This window comes from Lacerta agilis, chromosome 7 (assembly GCF_009819535.1).
Source record: "Lacerta agilis isolate rLacAgi1 chromosome 7, rLacAgi1.pri, whole genome shotgun sequence".
Taxonomy (NCBI): Eukaryota; Metazoa; Chordata; class Lepidosauria; order Squamata; family Lacertidae; genus Lacerta; species Lacerta agilis.
Genome location: NC_046318.1, coordinates 27,993,346 through 28,009,315, shown reverse-complemented (window position 1 = coordinate 28,009,315; position 15,970 = coordinate 27,993,346). Strand labels below are relative to the sequence as shown.

At 43.1% G+C, this 15,970-nt stretch overlaps 1 protein-coding gene across 2 annotated transcripts in view; it reads right to left on the bottom strand.

Annotated features, from left to right (window-relative positions):
- The window catches only part of RANBP9 (RAN binding protein 9), a 29,271-nt gene extending 20,477 nt beyond the window's left edge, over positions 1-8,794 (bottom strand). Inside the window, exons 1-2 of one of the 2 annotated variants that reach the window (XM_033154654.1) lie at positions 8,019-8,794; positions 2,333-2,444 (exon numbers count right to left, since the gene is read on the bottom strand). In XM_033154654.1, the coding sequence (XP_033010545.1) occupies positions 2,333-2,444; positions 8,019-8,451 (545 nt within the window). In that variant the 5' untranslated portion in view covers positions 8,452-8,794. The remainder of the gene's footprint in view (positions 1-2,332; positions 2,445-8,018) is intronic. The other variant, XM_033154656.1, reaches the window with a different exon arrangement.
- Between the last annotated feature and the right edge of the window lie 7,176 nt (positions 8,795-15,970).

Genomic DNA, 15,970 nt, shown 5'->3' with positions numbered 1-15,970 from the left:
GTTATGTAATACCTCTTGGAAGTATAGGGACATTGTGAAATACAATGAATAGGAGAAAATAAAAAGGAGTAAAAATTAAACTACTGAGGTTAAAATCATATGCCTACTTTCTTGTAAGCCAAACTGAATTCAGTGGGATTTACTTCTGAGTAAACATGCAGGATTACACAATTACAAGGCATTTTAGGCAAACATATTATGATTTCTACCAAGCTGCAGAAAACATGAGGAACCTTTGTGAGAGTAGTTCTTCCCAGATCCTAACCCCCAGTCTATAATCCACATACTGTTAGCTACAGGAAAAACTGGCATGAATCAGACACATCAAGCTCCAATAGCTGATCAAGTATACCTCTAGATAAAATCACTATGGCAATTCATGTCTGATTAATCAATTTTCTTCAGATAAATGCAATAAACTATAGGAACATGAAATTCATTTCAGTAATAATTCTACTCTTCAAAATATATCCATATGTTATTCAGCCTCCTAATGCTACTTTGATATACAGTGGTACCTTGGTTCTTGAACTTAATCCGTTCCAGGAGTCAGTTCGACTCCCGAAACTGTTCAAAAAACCAAGGCGCGACTTCCAATTGGCTGCAGGAGCTTCCTGCACTCAAGCAGAAACTGCATCGGACATTCGGCTTCTGAAAAGCGTTTGCAAACTGGAACGCTTACTTCCAGGTTTGTGGCATTCAGGAGCCAATTTGTTCGACAACTAAGCTGTTCAAGAACCAAGGTACCACTGTAGTTCACATATTCCCGTTTTACCATTGACAAATACAGGAAGGAAGGTAGCAAACTGACCAGGTATACCTAGCCTACTGATTCCAGGCTAACCAAAGTAATGTTTAAGATCCAAGTCTAAAATCAGCATTGCCATTCAGTGGTACCTCGTGTTACAGACGGTATCCATCCCGGAGGCCCACCTGTAACATGAAATGCCCGCAACTTGAAGTGCTACGTCTGCGCAGGTGCAATTTGGCACTTCTGCGCATGCGCAAAGCACGATTTAGCGCTTCTGTGCATGCGGTGAAGCCTAGAAGTAACCCGTTCCGGTACTTCCGGGTTGCTGCGGGACGTAACACGAAAAGACGCAACATGAAGCGGGAGCAACACAAGGTATGATTGTACTGACTTTCAGCTTTTCCAGTACTCTCCCATATCTACAAAAGCTGTAAATTATACAAAAGTGCTTATTGTGTTATCCATACAGCACTTTACAATCCTAACCTATTGTCACACCTTCAACCATTGTCACAACCACATTGCAATAGATCCTATCTGTTCACATTTTGCAGATAGGAAGATCTGCAATCAATCATAATCACCAGACCCATACTTCAATTTAGGTCTTCCAAATTCATCTAACGCAGCTACTTCATATTATAGCCTCCACCACAGATGCAAGTTTTGACTCTAACAATGCAAAACATTAAGGTGTTAAAACATTGCAGTATGAATGGCTTTATCGGCACATAGAGCCTTTTGGTCAGAATAAGTCTTATTCCGAAATTACTTCTTTGAGATTCTCTCAAAGGCAATTACTAATTGAAACTCATCGTTGCCCGTGCTGGAATTATCAAAACCTTCATTTCAGCACTCCAGTTATAATATTTCTAAGACTGGTTCTTTAAATCACTCAGGCAGCAATTGAGACTTTTTCTACATCAATGCCCCAGAAAATGATGCCACCAAAACAATCTGTGGAAGCCATGATCAATTTGTGTCCTAGATATTAACTTTCTGCATGCTAGATAAGCAGGATTGTAGAGTAAGACATATCAATTCCAATCACAGAGATCAGAATTTTCACATTTTATACTGCAGTAAACCATTTAAAACGAGTGGCAACATCCGAATTCACTAAAATGTTATCACAGTGAAAGAAAACCCGAAGAACACTATACTCTGCTTACTAACACTCTAAGGAGTGCCCAGGTGCTGTTCCCATGTTCATATAGGCCAGCAAAGAATACAACTCAGGGAATTCTGGACTCCATCAGACTGTTACAGTAAATACTTATCAATGGAAATGAATTGTCTGCTTAAAATTCAATTGTAACCTTTCATACCAAAAGTGATTGGAGAATTTGATTTCTCTACTATTTGTGAAAACTTGGGTCTGGAACTTTAAAAACAATTACTAGGTTTAAATTTTAAACATGTGGAGAGAGCTTGATTAAATATCTACTACTTTTACCAGATCTGAACAGAAAGTAGAATCTGGACATTTTTCAACATGAACACTAAATTATTGTTTTAGCAGAAATAGATGGATTGTATAAATTAAATTGTTTCTGAAACAAAGGTGCACTCAAACCTTACCCATCTCTTCCTTTGCTGACAATTTTAACTTCAAAATAGTATATTCCACAAGCTGCAGGTATGGGATGAGTAGCTCGAACAGAAGCAGCATCTTTTGGAGTTTTTCCATGGCCTGAAAAATATAATAAAAAAATACACATCCACATTTACTACTTCGTATAATAAAAGAAGTGTGATTGTAAATCAAACAGTTGGGAAATGAAACATTCACTTAACTATTTCCAGACACCCTATTGGCACCTGCCTAGGAATCAATACTAAATCCACTTGCAAAACCAATCAAATGACTGGTCCATTTACTAGCCTCTTAGCAGGCTAGTAAAAAGTGCAGGTTGGTAAGTTTTGAAGGTTTATTTAGAGAGTTCCATTGCTCCAAGTCTGGTCCCACTTGATATATAGCCTCACATCAGACAATCTCTAGTCCAAATTTCATCATGTTTGATCATATCAATCAATCATTCTTTATTACGGTCAGCAACCAGCACAACATATAAAAGCATTACATCATCGGGATAAAAATTTTAAATATAAACTAAAATAAATTATCTAAAAAAGATTAGCCATCATTTAACCATTAGGAGCTATATAATAAATTATTTACTAAGCAATATGAATTGAAACCAAAATCTTTTCTAGCTCGGATCAAGTGTTACTTTGAGTGCCTCCTATATGTGCGGGCCGGATTTTGATAGCATTGGCGCAGAATTTTGCCACCATGGCGGTGACATTTGGGTTGGAATCTGAAAGGAGCCATTTTGTATAGAATTCTTCAGCTCATAAGTTCGTTTCGTAGGTCCCTGTAAAAGCGGCAACGGAAGAATACATGATCATTTGATCATATATTTTGCTTAACCACATATCTGCATTATGCAACATGGTTTTTAATAATCTGAGCTGCAATTGTGCGCATATGCTGCTTAAATCCCACTGACTTCAACAGGATTTAATCATCCCAGCTGTGCACACGACTGAACTCCTAGTACTGTATATTGATATTGTGACACTTGGTTTCTGCATCGAGGACTTGTCAAATTAGAGAATATGTGTTTTAAGTAGCCTTGGCAGAAAAACAGGCATTTGCATCTGCCACAGAGAAAAGCAAATTGTTTTATTTCCCAGACCAATATCTAGACTGATCACTGAATGTATTTGCAGACATAGGAGTTACTTTGATACCTGCGTATCATCTCACTCAGAAATACAGAAACTTAAAAATGAAATTTGGGGTTACTCCCACATCTGCATATACTTTCAAAGGTGAACCTAAGCATCAGCTGTCAATCAGAGTATTATGAAAAGTTCTGGTAGAATCAGTGTTTTTCTTAAAAAATGTTTAGGGGTACTCTCATTTCCCTACTCATATTGAAATACTACCCCTCAATGAGGCCGAACTTAAGATTCACAAAATGTTTAAGGGTATGCATACCCCTGCATACCCCCAGAAAAAAAGCACTGGGTAGAATCATAGAACTGTAGAACTGGAAGGGAACACAAGGGTTATCTAGTCCAACCCCCTGCAATGCAGGCATCTTTTACCCCATGACCCTGAGATTAAGGACCTTTTTCTGTCTCCACATTTCCAGCTACTCTCTGAAGACTGGAGAAGAAACCCTCTTAAGAATATTGCTATCATGGTGTCATTCAGATGTTGTTGGACTACAACTTCCATCAGTCCTAGATCAGGGATTAGAAGTTGCAGTCCAGCAACGTCTAGAGGGCTCCACATAGGCAACCCTTGCCCCAGTCTGGAAATGTTTTCCTTATTTTGATATTTGATTGCAACCCTTCTTCCTTTGCACTGGAGTAACGTATCAGTGAGTGAACTGGAACTTTGTCTGAAGCAAAACATAGAAGACTACTGCCACTAATTTTTGCTTTGACACCTGTTATATAAAAATATTCCATCCGCATTGAACATCAAATATTATCTCATCAGCAATGAATTATCTAGTTTCTCCAGAGTTCCTTGTTTACTGTGAAGAAAGGGTTAAATAAAACACTTAATATTTTAATATATTATTTGATCAATCAAATCTTATTTCAGCATGTCATCCAACAAAGATACATTTTGTATATGTTGTATACCAGCAAACTTAGAAAATGTTTGTATATCAGCAAACTTAGAAAATGTTAACACAAACATATTACTGGATTTACAACTAAAAAACAACAACAATCCTATGGATGTTTACTCAGAAGTAGTAACTCCTGCAAAATTCCATGGTACTTACTCTCAGATAAATAGGCACAGGATTGCAACTTGAGGGTACAAGCAGACATCCATAGGTGTTATCTATACCACTATGAATGGTAATCACTGTACTTAAACACATGTACTATGTTCCTGGAGCAAACTTGTTTTTCTAGTTTGGAGCACTGATTGGTCAATTCTTGTGTCACATTATGAAGACCCTCTCCTCCATTTATAATGAGTATGGTTGTGAACAGTGCTAAATTGTTGAATCATGTGACACTTACAAAACTTCGCCCCCCAACCCTTTGGAGTAGATTAGGTGTAAAACAAACTAAAAGAAAAATAAAACACCAAATGTTTAAGCACATAGCATGTGGGTACTGTACTTAGAAAACAAAAACAGAGCAGGCAACCCACACAAGTTATAGCAGAACAATCAGCATTCAGTTCAGGGCCTAGTACATTTATGTATTAAAATGCATTATTTATGTTATTCAGGGTGCAGAAAAAACTTGTCCCTCTGAACCTGTTTCCTTATATGTATTTCATTTACAATATCTACACTATATAAAGTAGAATGCAATTTTTAAGTAGTGTTTTCATTTTATTTATGAATATCCCAAAGCTAACTATATTATCAGTTCATTAAGAGTCAATGCTGAGATGGATAGGATTTAACAGACAGGATTTACACTTAAATGATCTAAAAATTAATGTAGGCACCATGAAATATAGAGCTCATGTAATTTTAACTTCTTGAAATATGAGCAAACTTCCTCACTGTACATTACATAGCTGCACAGGAACAGATAGATAAATTCTTGCACTACTACCCATCCCAGCAATATTCTACATTAAAACCTGGCAATAGAGGTCTCACCCACTGACCAATTTCATACTTTTATGTGATCCTATCTAGAGTTTAGCAAAGAATGCTGTTATAATAGTTTACTTTTAGAAAAATTGTCCTTACTGTAAGTTGATATGACTAACTGCCAAAGCAATAACTGATTAAGCACTGAACTTTTCAGAAATTTCATTATATGCAAAACTCAAATACCATTTTCTCCTAATAGATATTCTCTAATTTTCTAACACTTGAGTCACTGCACAATTTATTTTTCTAAATATTCTAAATGACAGTGGGGCTGCTGCTTGCATGAAGAAACTGCTTTTCTAGCTAGAAATATCACAATCCCACATAATGGAAAAAGCATTTCACCATTATCTTATTTAGGTCCAAGCAAATCAAGTCTTATCAGATACAGCCCCTTGGTTTTCAGCGATGCCTACCTGCCCAGCTAGTCAAAGCTTCAAATATCTTTCCTCCACATTCTCAGTAAACTGAAGGTATTTTTCAATAACAGTAATTACAAAATGGTCTATGAATATTAAGTTATGAAGCTTTCCCTTTTTCTCCACAGTTGTGGTCACAGCTCACTGTAAGCTCTGAAGAAAGAGAAATATGCTACTATTTCTGAGCAATGCAGTGCAATACTATTTCTGAGCATTGCAGCACAAGAAAAAAGACGCCACTAAATATAGTTCTACATTAAGTCAAGGATAAGACATAAGTATTCTATACTAAGAAAGTACCACACAAGGTAACACAAAGCAACAACTAAAGTGATAGTTGAGACATCCACAAATTAATCCCCAAAGTGTAGGCCACTACATAATAACCATACCTTAGCAAGCAAAAAAGCTGAAAGCATTACACACATGAACCTAACAGGAAGTTCAAAGTAATGCCTGCAACTTTCTTATATATAGTGTTTCCATACAACACAGCACTTCCATATAACACAGTGCATGCATGCATGGACGCACACACACAAAAACAAAGCAGAACGACACTCATCCTAAACAGAGGGCTTGGGAAATTTTAGATTCTGGGTTTAGATTCCTTTGTGTTCATCAGTAATTTTACTTCAATTTTAACGTTTTATATTCTTCCAAGTCTAACTACACTGAGGGCTTCCCACTGCCCTTCTATACTCATCTTATAATCTTACAAGAACCTGCTTTTCATAGCCAACTCTATAAACAGCTTCATAAGCAATAAGTATTTGTTTTTATTCACATTAATTTATATAATTTGAGACCTAACAGCATAAGCTCTACAAGAGAAACCCAGCAGCCAACTCCTCTATTTAAAATCTTATCTTGTTTTGTATGCCATTTCCAGAAGCTGCAGAAAGAAAATAATCTGTTACAAGAAACCCCCAGCCTAGTAGAAAATTCATTTTCTTTTATTTGATAAAGTAATACACCCCACCGTTGCTTGTTAACATAAGGGGAGGGGGAATCTGTCAAAATATATTTTGGGGCTACTTTTAATATAATAAACATTTTGAATTCCTGGAAATGAACATTGTTTCTCTAACCTATTTTCCTCACTTTTCCATGCTCAGTAGTTTTACATTTGTTCTTCCAACCTGTATTGACCTTTGCACTTTTGCTAAACAAACACACATTTCTTGCCATAACTGGTTATTTTTAATTGGACACGTCACACTGACTGACTTGCTATTCTCCTCCCCTGACCCCAAGCTGTTATTCAACAAGAGAACTGGTCGGCTGAGTTTGTTTATCCTCTTCCCCCAAACCAGAAAGCAAAGGATCCTTCCAGTGTCCCTTACATATTTGAGACCAGTGGAGAGACAAGCAAGGAGGGAGGGATAAAGCCAGATTGTCTCCACTTGGCTGTCTAAATTCTTCGCAAGACCCAATGAGAGCTATTTCCTGTTGTTCTATTTTTCTACATTTCCCCCTCCCCCATTATGGTTCCTTCTCAAGATGCTTCTGTTCCCCCCACTAAGGAAAGTATATGTTACCTTGAGGGGGTTTTGGGGGGGGGGGTAGAAGAGCAATGACCTCAAATTAAAGTCCCAAATGTCTTTCTTTACACTCATATATACACCCCACCCTAAGATCATAGGAGTGAAGGTTTGACTAAAAGGTAATCAGAGGCCTAGCTTCCGGAACAGGCCTGATTGCTCAAAGAGGTGGTATTGGGAGAGGGGCGCATAGAGAAAGAAAAACAGAAAGGATCAAGGAAGGAGTTAACTGGGGAGGGGGAAGAACAGGTGCCACCAGATCTATCTGTGGGCGAGTTAGGGAGCTTACAGGACTGGCGTCAGCATTGTCTGCTGGGGATGGAAAGAAAAATGTTGGGGGGGGGGGACGACTGAGGGACTCCTCTAACGACCAGGGTGGGGAAAGAAGAGAAAGGGCTATTCCGCTCCAGTCACAGAGGGGAATATGTAGTGGCCCAACTGGTGTGCCGTCTTCGGAAAGCGGGGTGCGGGAAGGAAGTCTAGGCTCGGGGTCCACCGATCTCGGCGGAGAAAGGCAATAACCGAAGCCTCCCGACGGTTTCTGGGGAGACGTTCAGAGCTTTCCTGGGAGTTTCTCAGCCTGCCTTTCGGAGGAAGAGGCGGAGGGGGGGGGCTGGGGATGGCGGCCTCGGCCTCCCTCCGTTCCTCTCACCTTTGTAGTGGACGCGCAGGTTGTTCTGCGAGAGGCCGATGTAGCTGAATTTGTCCTTCGGGCTCCAGGAGCGCGGCAGTGGCGTCTCCTGCTCGTCCACGGCCGGGTAGAGCCTCTTGAGGCGCCGCTTGAGTTCCTTCTCCTGCTCGTTCAGGGCCGGGTCGCCACCGTGAGGGAAGGGCGCCGGAGCGCTGCTGCTGCCGCTCCCGGCAGGCATGGGCCCAGCTGAGGCGGCGGCGGTTGTTGTGGTGGCGGCGGCGGCGGCGGCGATAGCGGGCGGAGGAGGGGGCGGCGGCGGGGCAGAAGTGGCCGGCGGCGGCGGGGGAGGCGGCGGCGGGTGGAGTAGGAGCGCGGCCGAGGCCGGTGAGGGAGTTGGGTTGCCCGGCGCTTGAGGAGCCGTCGCCGGGAGTTGCTGCTGCTGTTGCCCGGACATGCCGGCCTCCTCCTCGTCCGCTGTCCCAAGTGAACTGAGAGGAGGCTTGAAGGAGGTGCAGTATAATAGAAAACGGGAAGAAGCCCCAAACCGGAGTGAGACCTGGGGAAGAAGAGAGGAAGGAAGAGGCGGCGAAGAGAGGCTGCGCGTCTTCGGCTGAGGGACCCGACTGAGCTCGCGCGAAGGCGAGCAGGGGGGTTGGAAACAGACGGAGCCGATGACGAGCCGGCGCGTGCGTGCAGCGGCTGGCCTCGAGCTCGGGAAGCTGCGCGCGGCGATGTTGACGCGGGGCGCGCGAGAGCTGGGGGGGGGCGGGAGAGAGAGAAAGAGTTGGCAGCGCCACGCGCTGTTACTTATTGCGCTTGCCAGCAACGGCGGCCACCGCCGCCGCAGAACGTCCTCCTCGGTCAGCTGAGCTGCGTGGCGGCGTAGGGAGCCGAGGGGCGGGGCTTCCTTTCCGAATAAGCCGAGGGCGGGGGTCCTCAGGCGCCTTCGGCGAAACGGCGTCGCTGCTGCTGACGGCGCCGGCCCAGAGCGCTTTTGTGCGCGACGTAAAGCCCTCTTTCCCTCCCTCGAGCCCCATGTCACCTGTGGAAAAGGGCTGGATCCAGTGACGTAACTCGGAAAACTTAGGGAAGCCAGAGCAGGAAAGTGAGTGGGGGGCGCCGCCCCTTTAACCCATGTTTCGTTTTTGAAAGAGAAACTTAGTGTATATGTCACATCAACGTTCCCACCCGGAACACATTTTTCTCTGCAGTCATTTATTTATTTATTTATTTTTATTCTCTGCTCATTTATTTATTTTTAGACGTCGTTTGCTTTCAAGTATGCCTACTCACCGTGGCAGCCTTATTTTAATTCCATTTTACAATCCAGTTATTACTTCCATAAGGATCCAGCAACGGGGTGGGTGGGAGGTGCCTCCTTGCCTCCCTTGCAGGATTTGCCAATAAATGGTATTTTAAGGAAAATCAAGATTGCTATTCAATGTGCTAGGTTGCTGCCAAAGGTGAACTGGTTCTTTTTTTAAAATAATAAAGATTTTATTGGTTTACGAAAGTACACGCATTGTCTCCTTTTCAGGTTGTAAAGTATTTTCTACAAATCAGTTACATTTGATATGAGACATTAGTTTTGTATTCAGTATGGAGTCGGGGAAGAAGAGAGAGGAGGGGTGGGGAAACCTACCTTCTTTTATACAGTATAGTGAACATGGGGGGAGGGGTCAGAATTGGTTCTCTTAACAGGATGAGCCCCAAAGGAAAAGGAAGATGGCGGGTTTATTGTTACTTCATAGTTTTTCTCCTCCCACAATAGAAAACAAAAACACAACATCCAAGTTAAGCTGGGATCTCAAAAGATGGCCTGAGATCAACGATTAAGCAATATTTTCAGCTTACAAATTCATTACTAGGCAAAAGATGATGATGTCACACAGATTTAAAATATATGTTTATTATTATTAACGTGATTCGTTAGCCCTAAGGTCCTACGATGGGTCACAACAATCTAAAACACAACATTACAAAGTTTAAAACAAATAACAAACATAGAGTGGGTCCTAATGGTATCCATATAAAAGAAAAATAATAACAGCTAAAAACCTAGAAAACTCATTAAAATGTTTTTTCTAAATATAAATGAATAAATCATACAAGAAGAAGAAGAAGAGTTTGGATTTGATATCCCGCTTTTCACTACCCGAAGGAGTCTCAAAGCGGCTAACATTCTCCTTTCCCTTCCTCCCCCACAACAAACACTCTGTGAGGTGAGTGGGGCTGAGAGACTTCAAAGAAGTGTGACTAGCCCAAGGTCACCCAGCAGCTGCATGTGGAGGAGTGGAGACGCGAACCCGGTTCCCCAGATAACGAGTCTACCGCTCTTAACCACTACACCACACTGGCTCTCACTTTAGTTGGATAAGCACCATTCTGTGGGAGTTCAGTATAAAGCACTGTGATACAGATAATCACTACCTCCAGTGTGGGCTAATTTTAAGATCCAAGTCCAATCCTTCAAGTTATGAGTAACAAAGAAACATATTTTCCGGCCGGTACTGCTTCCCACAGCTAGAAAATGTCATCCCTCTCCATTTGGATACTTGCCTTTTATTGCACATTCAGTGAAAGGCAAAACCTGAAATGCTTGCATATGTCATTTTAAAAAATGGGCCAAGAAGGGAAACCAGCCAGGCCTCTTTAAGTCATGGTTCCTATAGGGAGAACTACTTGTCATGCTGGGTTTGTTACTTTATTGATCTCAATCTCAACTAGACCTGTTCTGGTGAACTGTGGCATGATGTAGTACACCTTGCTTAAAGCAAATATAATAATCAATAAAGCGCTCTCACTTTCTGGAAGAAGCTCCTTTGTACTCAGGCGCACCTCTAGAAGGCTGGAATCCATTTCAGAGGGGTGCGTGTTTGTGGAACGATATCAGGCTGATAACATTTCAGGTGGACGTGCTAGCTCTTCCAAAGCGTTGCTTTGGTAAAGTGCAGAACTCAGCTGGCCTGTGATACTTTCCATTGATTTGCGGCCTCTCAAAGCCAAGATACAAGAAAGCCTCTCTTATCCCAACCCAACATAAGCTGTAGCCCTGTTCGATCATCCAAAGACTAAAAGGAGGCTTGTGAACACTCAGGCCTCTGCTACCACATTTTTTGGGGGGTGGGGTGGGGAGGATATGCAAAGTAAAGACTGAAAATAATTTGCCAATTGTACTTAGGGCAGTGGCATCACGAGGAGGGGGCGATGGGGGCGGTACGCCCCGGATTCCAGGGGAGGGGGGGGTGACACTTGGGCCAGCCCCGCCCCACCAACGGGCCCCGAGCAAGCGAGGCAGCCTTGCCCCGCAGCCTGCTGGCAAACCTGCTCACAGCCTGTCCGGGGACCGCCTGCCGGCGCTGCTATGGGGCTGCCCTGCCCCTGCTGCTCGAGCCGCCGCGGAAGCAGCAGCGCTGGCCCAGACGAGTACGCATGCGCGAAATGTTGCGTGTGTGCACTCCGTCTGGGCAGGCGCTGCTGCTTCCACGGCGACCTTGTGAGCCCGCCGAGCGAAAAGGCAGCTTGTGGGGCTGCCACACACGATCAGCGGCTTGTGGGGAGCTGCCAATTGCACATGGCATCCCCACAAGCTGCCTTTTCACTCGGCGGGCTCACAAGGTCACCGCGGAAGCAGCAGCCCCGGCCCAGACGGAGTGCGCACGTGTGACATTTCACGCATGCGTACTCCATCCTGACGTTGTGTTGTGACGTCACCACGCAACGTCACAATGCCCCGTCCCCAGGGGGTGCCTCTGTTCGCCGCCCCAGGTAGCGAGGAGGCTTCCGCCGCGTCTGCTTTAGGGAGCAATCATCCTGAAGTTTCATGTTCTGATGATAATGTCTTGGGGTGGAGGGGAGGGAGCAACAATTCTGCTGGCTCCAATTATATAACAATTATGTAAGCGAGGTTAGTTTGAGGCCTTTTAAACACAGCAGACACAGCCAACAACCCTCTCCCCACTGTCAAAACACCATGATTTTGTGCATTTTGGATATGTCCATTTTGGATATTGTGTACATGGGGTGTGTGGCATTCTGTTTTTTTTGTTTTTGTTTTTTTTATGTGGTGAGATACTGCACCGATTTGTGTTTTGAAACTGTTTTGAAACTGGAAATGCTTAGCCTAGTCTTCCATGTATTCACTACACCAAATTATAATTGTCTGTAGGAATATTTTTCCACTATAAAACTTTTTCTATAGAGCCTTTCACCCTCAGAATACCAAGGTGGTTCACAACCAGTAAAACAAAAAACCCTAAAACATATATGGAAAAATGTATCAGTAAAATATTGATATCAGTTACGCTAAAAACTGGGATGAATGGCCTGGGAATGCCTGAGCAAATAGGTAAGTTTTTAATGCCTGCAAGAAGCCGGTAACAGTTGGTGCCTGCCTCATCTTCAACAGGGAGGTCACTCCATAGGGTAGAACACCAAGCCTCCTCTGCAGATTTGAGTGCTAGAGCAGGTATATACAGGAGGAGGCATTTTATTAGGTAACCTGGTGAGCTATTTGGTCTTTGTAACTGATAAAAGAACCTTAAACTGGTCTCAGTAACAAACTAGCAGCCGCTGCAGTTCTTTAAGTATATGTGTTATATGCATAAGGTATAAACACCCATTGAGCAACACAGCTGTTGTATTCTGCGCTAGTTGCAGCTTCCAGACCAATCTTAAGGGCAACCACAAATAAATTACATTACAATAGTTCAGTTTACCCTCTCCAGAAACAGCAATAGACACTTCTAGCCACTGACGTCACTTGGAAATAGGAGCATTCCAAACTATGTACAGTACCTGTTCCTTCAGCAGAAGTGCAACCCTGTATAAATCAGGTGCAGTCTGTTGGCCCAGATGTTACAGAAAAATAGAGCTGAACATTATCAGCATATTGATAACACTGCTTCAAATCTCATAATGACCACTCCCAATGGTTTCATGTGGCTGTTAGGTAGCTTTGGGGACAAAATAGTGCCTTGTGGCACCACACAGGTTAACTACCAGCGGCCAAGACATAATTCCCAAATGCTGTTCTCTAGAACCAGCCTCTTAGGTAACTATCAAAAGCAAAACAAAATCGAAAATTCTTTCTAGTAGCACCTTAGAGACCAACTGAGTTTGTTCCTGGTATGAGCTTTCGTGTGCATGCACACTTCTTCAGATACACTGAAACAGAAGTCACCAGATCCTTAAATATAGTGGGGGAGTGGGGAGGGGTATTACTCAGAAGGATGGTGGGAATGGGTGATAGGCTGATAAGTGTGGAAAACCTGTTGACGACTCTAAACGGCTGCAATTAGTCTTGCAGGGAAAGGCAAGGGGTGAGATGGCTAAAGATAGCTTTGTTATGTATAATGAGATAAGAATCCAATGTCTTTGTTCAAACCAGGTTTCTCCATGGTTTTAAGTTTGGTGATTAGTTGCAATTCAGCCACTTCTCTTTCAGCCATCTCACCCCTTGCCTTTCCCTGCAAGACTAATCTGAGTAATACCCCTCCCCACTCCCCCACTATATTTAAGGATCTGGTGACTTCTGTTTCAGTGTATCTGAAGAAGTGTGCATGCACACGAAAGCTCATACCAGGAACAAACTCAGTTGGTCTCTAAGGTGCTACTAGAAAGAATTTTCGATTTTGTTTTGACTATGGCAGACCAACACGGCTACCCACCTGTATCAAAAGCAAGTTACAGGTAGGTAGCCGTGTTGGTCTGCCATAGTCAAAACAAAATAAAAAATAAAAAAATTCCTTCCAGTGGCACCTGGAAGGATTTTTTTATTTTTTGTTTTGTTTTATCAAAAGCAAATGCAAGACTGAGTGATTCCTCTCTCCCACTCCCATTCCTCTTGCATTGGCAACAGTCCAGTATCCATTTAGGAAGAACAGCCACAGAGAGAGTATAGATCTATGGGAAATACTGGTGTCCTAGTCCCAGAGTGCAGCAACACCTCCTTTCAGACACTTCTGTCAGCAGGTGGTACAATAAGCCAGTTAGAATTACCAGGAAGCGCAGGATGTTGTTGTTGATTCTTCTCCCTCACTGCTGTTCCTCTTACCACCAGTGGTAACAGTCGATTGTCCATTCATGGACAGCAGCTGCACAGATTACAAAAGAGGTGGATCAGTCAAGGTGGTCCAGACCAGAACATAAGAAGAGGAGGCAAATGGATCATCTAGTTCATCTTCCTGTTCTCTCAGTGGTCGATCAGATGCCTGTGGGGAACCAGCAAGCAGGGCCTAAACACAAGAGCATTCTCTCCTCCAGCAGTTTTCACCAACTGGTATTCAGAAGGATACTGCCTCCAGCCTGCCTATAGAGGCACTTGCATATTTCATAGACAACTTATTCTAAAGCAAAATGATAAACCATATGGAATGCTGAAGTCCCCATTGCCTGATTTGTAGTAGTAACCAACTTCCAAGTTAGTGACCACTTAAGCAGTGATGGGGAAATTGTGGCTCTCCAAATGTTGGCTGGTGATGGTTGGAGTTTGAGTCCAATAACATAAAGAGGGCAATGGTACCTATTCCAGGCAGAAAGCAAAGCTGACATTGTCTCTCACCAAGAAAGTCTATCCCAGCTTACATCCCATCTATCATAGCACAGTTTGTCATTCTTCCCAGAAGCAGTGTGTTCCTTAGGCTCAACAGAACAAAATCCCAACCACAGTTTAAATAACATTTTTTCCATCTGAAAAATGCTTCAGGTGTTCTGATATGCTTAATATTCTGTTTTTAAAAAAGTCATTTTGTGTAATGCCAAAGTTCTTTTGTTTCAAATGAGCATGCCTGGTCATGTGTTTAGGACATAAAGAGTTCTGAATATTCCACTCTGCCCCCTAGATGACTGAAACCCAGGCACTAAATTTACCTACCGTAACTGCCAAAAACCTATTCAAGAGGGCAGGCTATGTGGGAGAAGGGAATGTGCACCACACCTTCTGAATAGCAATACTTCAACTGTTGTGAAAACTCTGTCAAATATGCCTGGTGATCACAGATGGCGAGTCAGCTAGAAGTTAGGCAGGGTCTTACACACCTGTAAACAACCCTTTTGCCTACAAGCTACATTCTCACTCAAATCCTTTCAACTTTCAAAGTGTACAATTTAAACAACTTTCCAGTACAGGATTGGCTTTGGTTGAATCATGTGTCTTGGTACATTATGCAAGATATTCTCCCTTCACTGCACAAATACAATGCCAGCTTTGTGGCATGTCAGTGCAACAACACTGCATATTCCCAGCAATGATTATCTTCACTCCTCACACCTTGTCAACAGATGGGGAGGGGGGGGGTAACAGTCAAGCTGGGGCTTGTACATATGATCATTTGTGTTGGGTCACTGTGCCCTGCTTTTGGGACCAGATTGCATGAGGCCCTAGTGTTCATTACTCTGCCATAGCAGGTAGAAGAGTTTGGATTTGATATCCCGCTTTTCACTACCCGAAGGAGTCTCAAAGCGGCTAACATTCTCCTTTCTCTTCCGCCCCCACAACAAACACTCTGTGAGGTGAGTGGGGCTGAGAGACTTCAGAGAAGTGTGACTAGCCCAAGGTCACCCAGCAGCTGCATGTGGAGGAGCAGAGACGCGAACCCGGTTCCCCAGATAACGAGTCTACCGCTCTTAACCACTACACCACACTGGCTCTTAACCACTCTTAACCACACACTCTTAACCACTTCCACCACACACAGGTGGAAGTGGCGTTGGTGAAAGGAGGATATTCTAAAGTAGGGATGGAGATCAATTTGCCATCATTGCTGACCATTGGCCATGCTGTTTGTGGATGATGGGAATTGTAGTCCAAGAACATCTAGTGTGCCACTGGTTTCCCACTCCTGTTCTAAAAACTGGAATACCACTGGTTCTGTAGCCCAGATTTTTCCCATGATTATAACATGGTTCAAAGATAGGGTTCCCACTTACCCCTACTTCCACATCACCCCCACTGTGGCTCCTAACCTTTAACA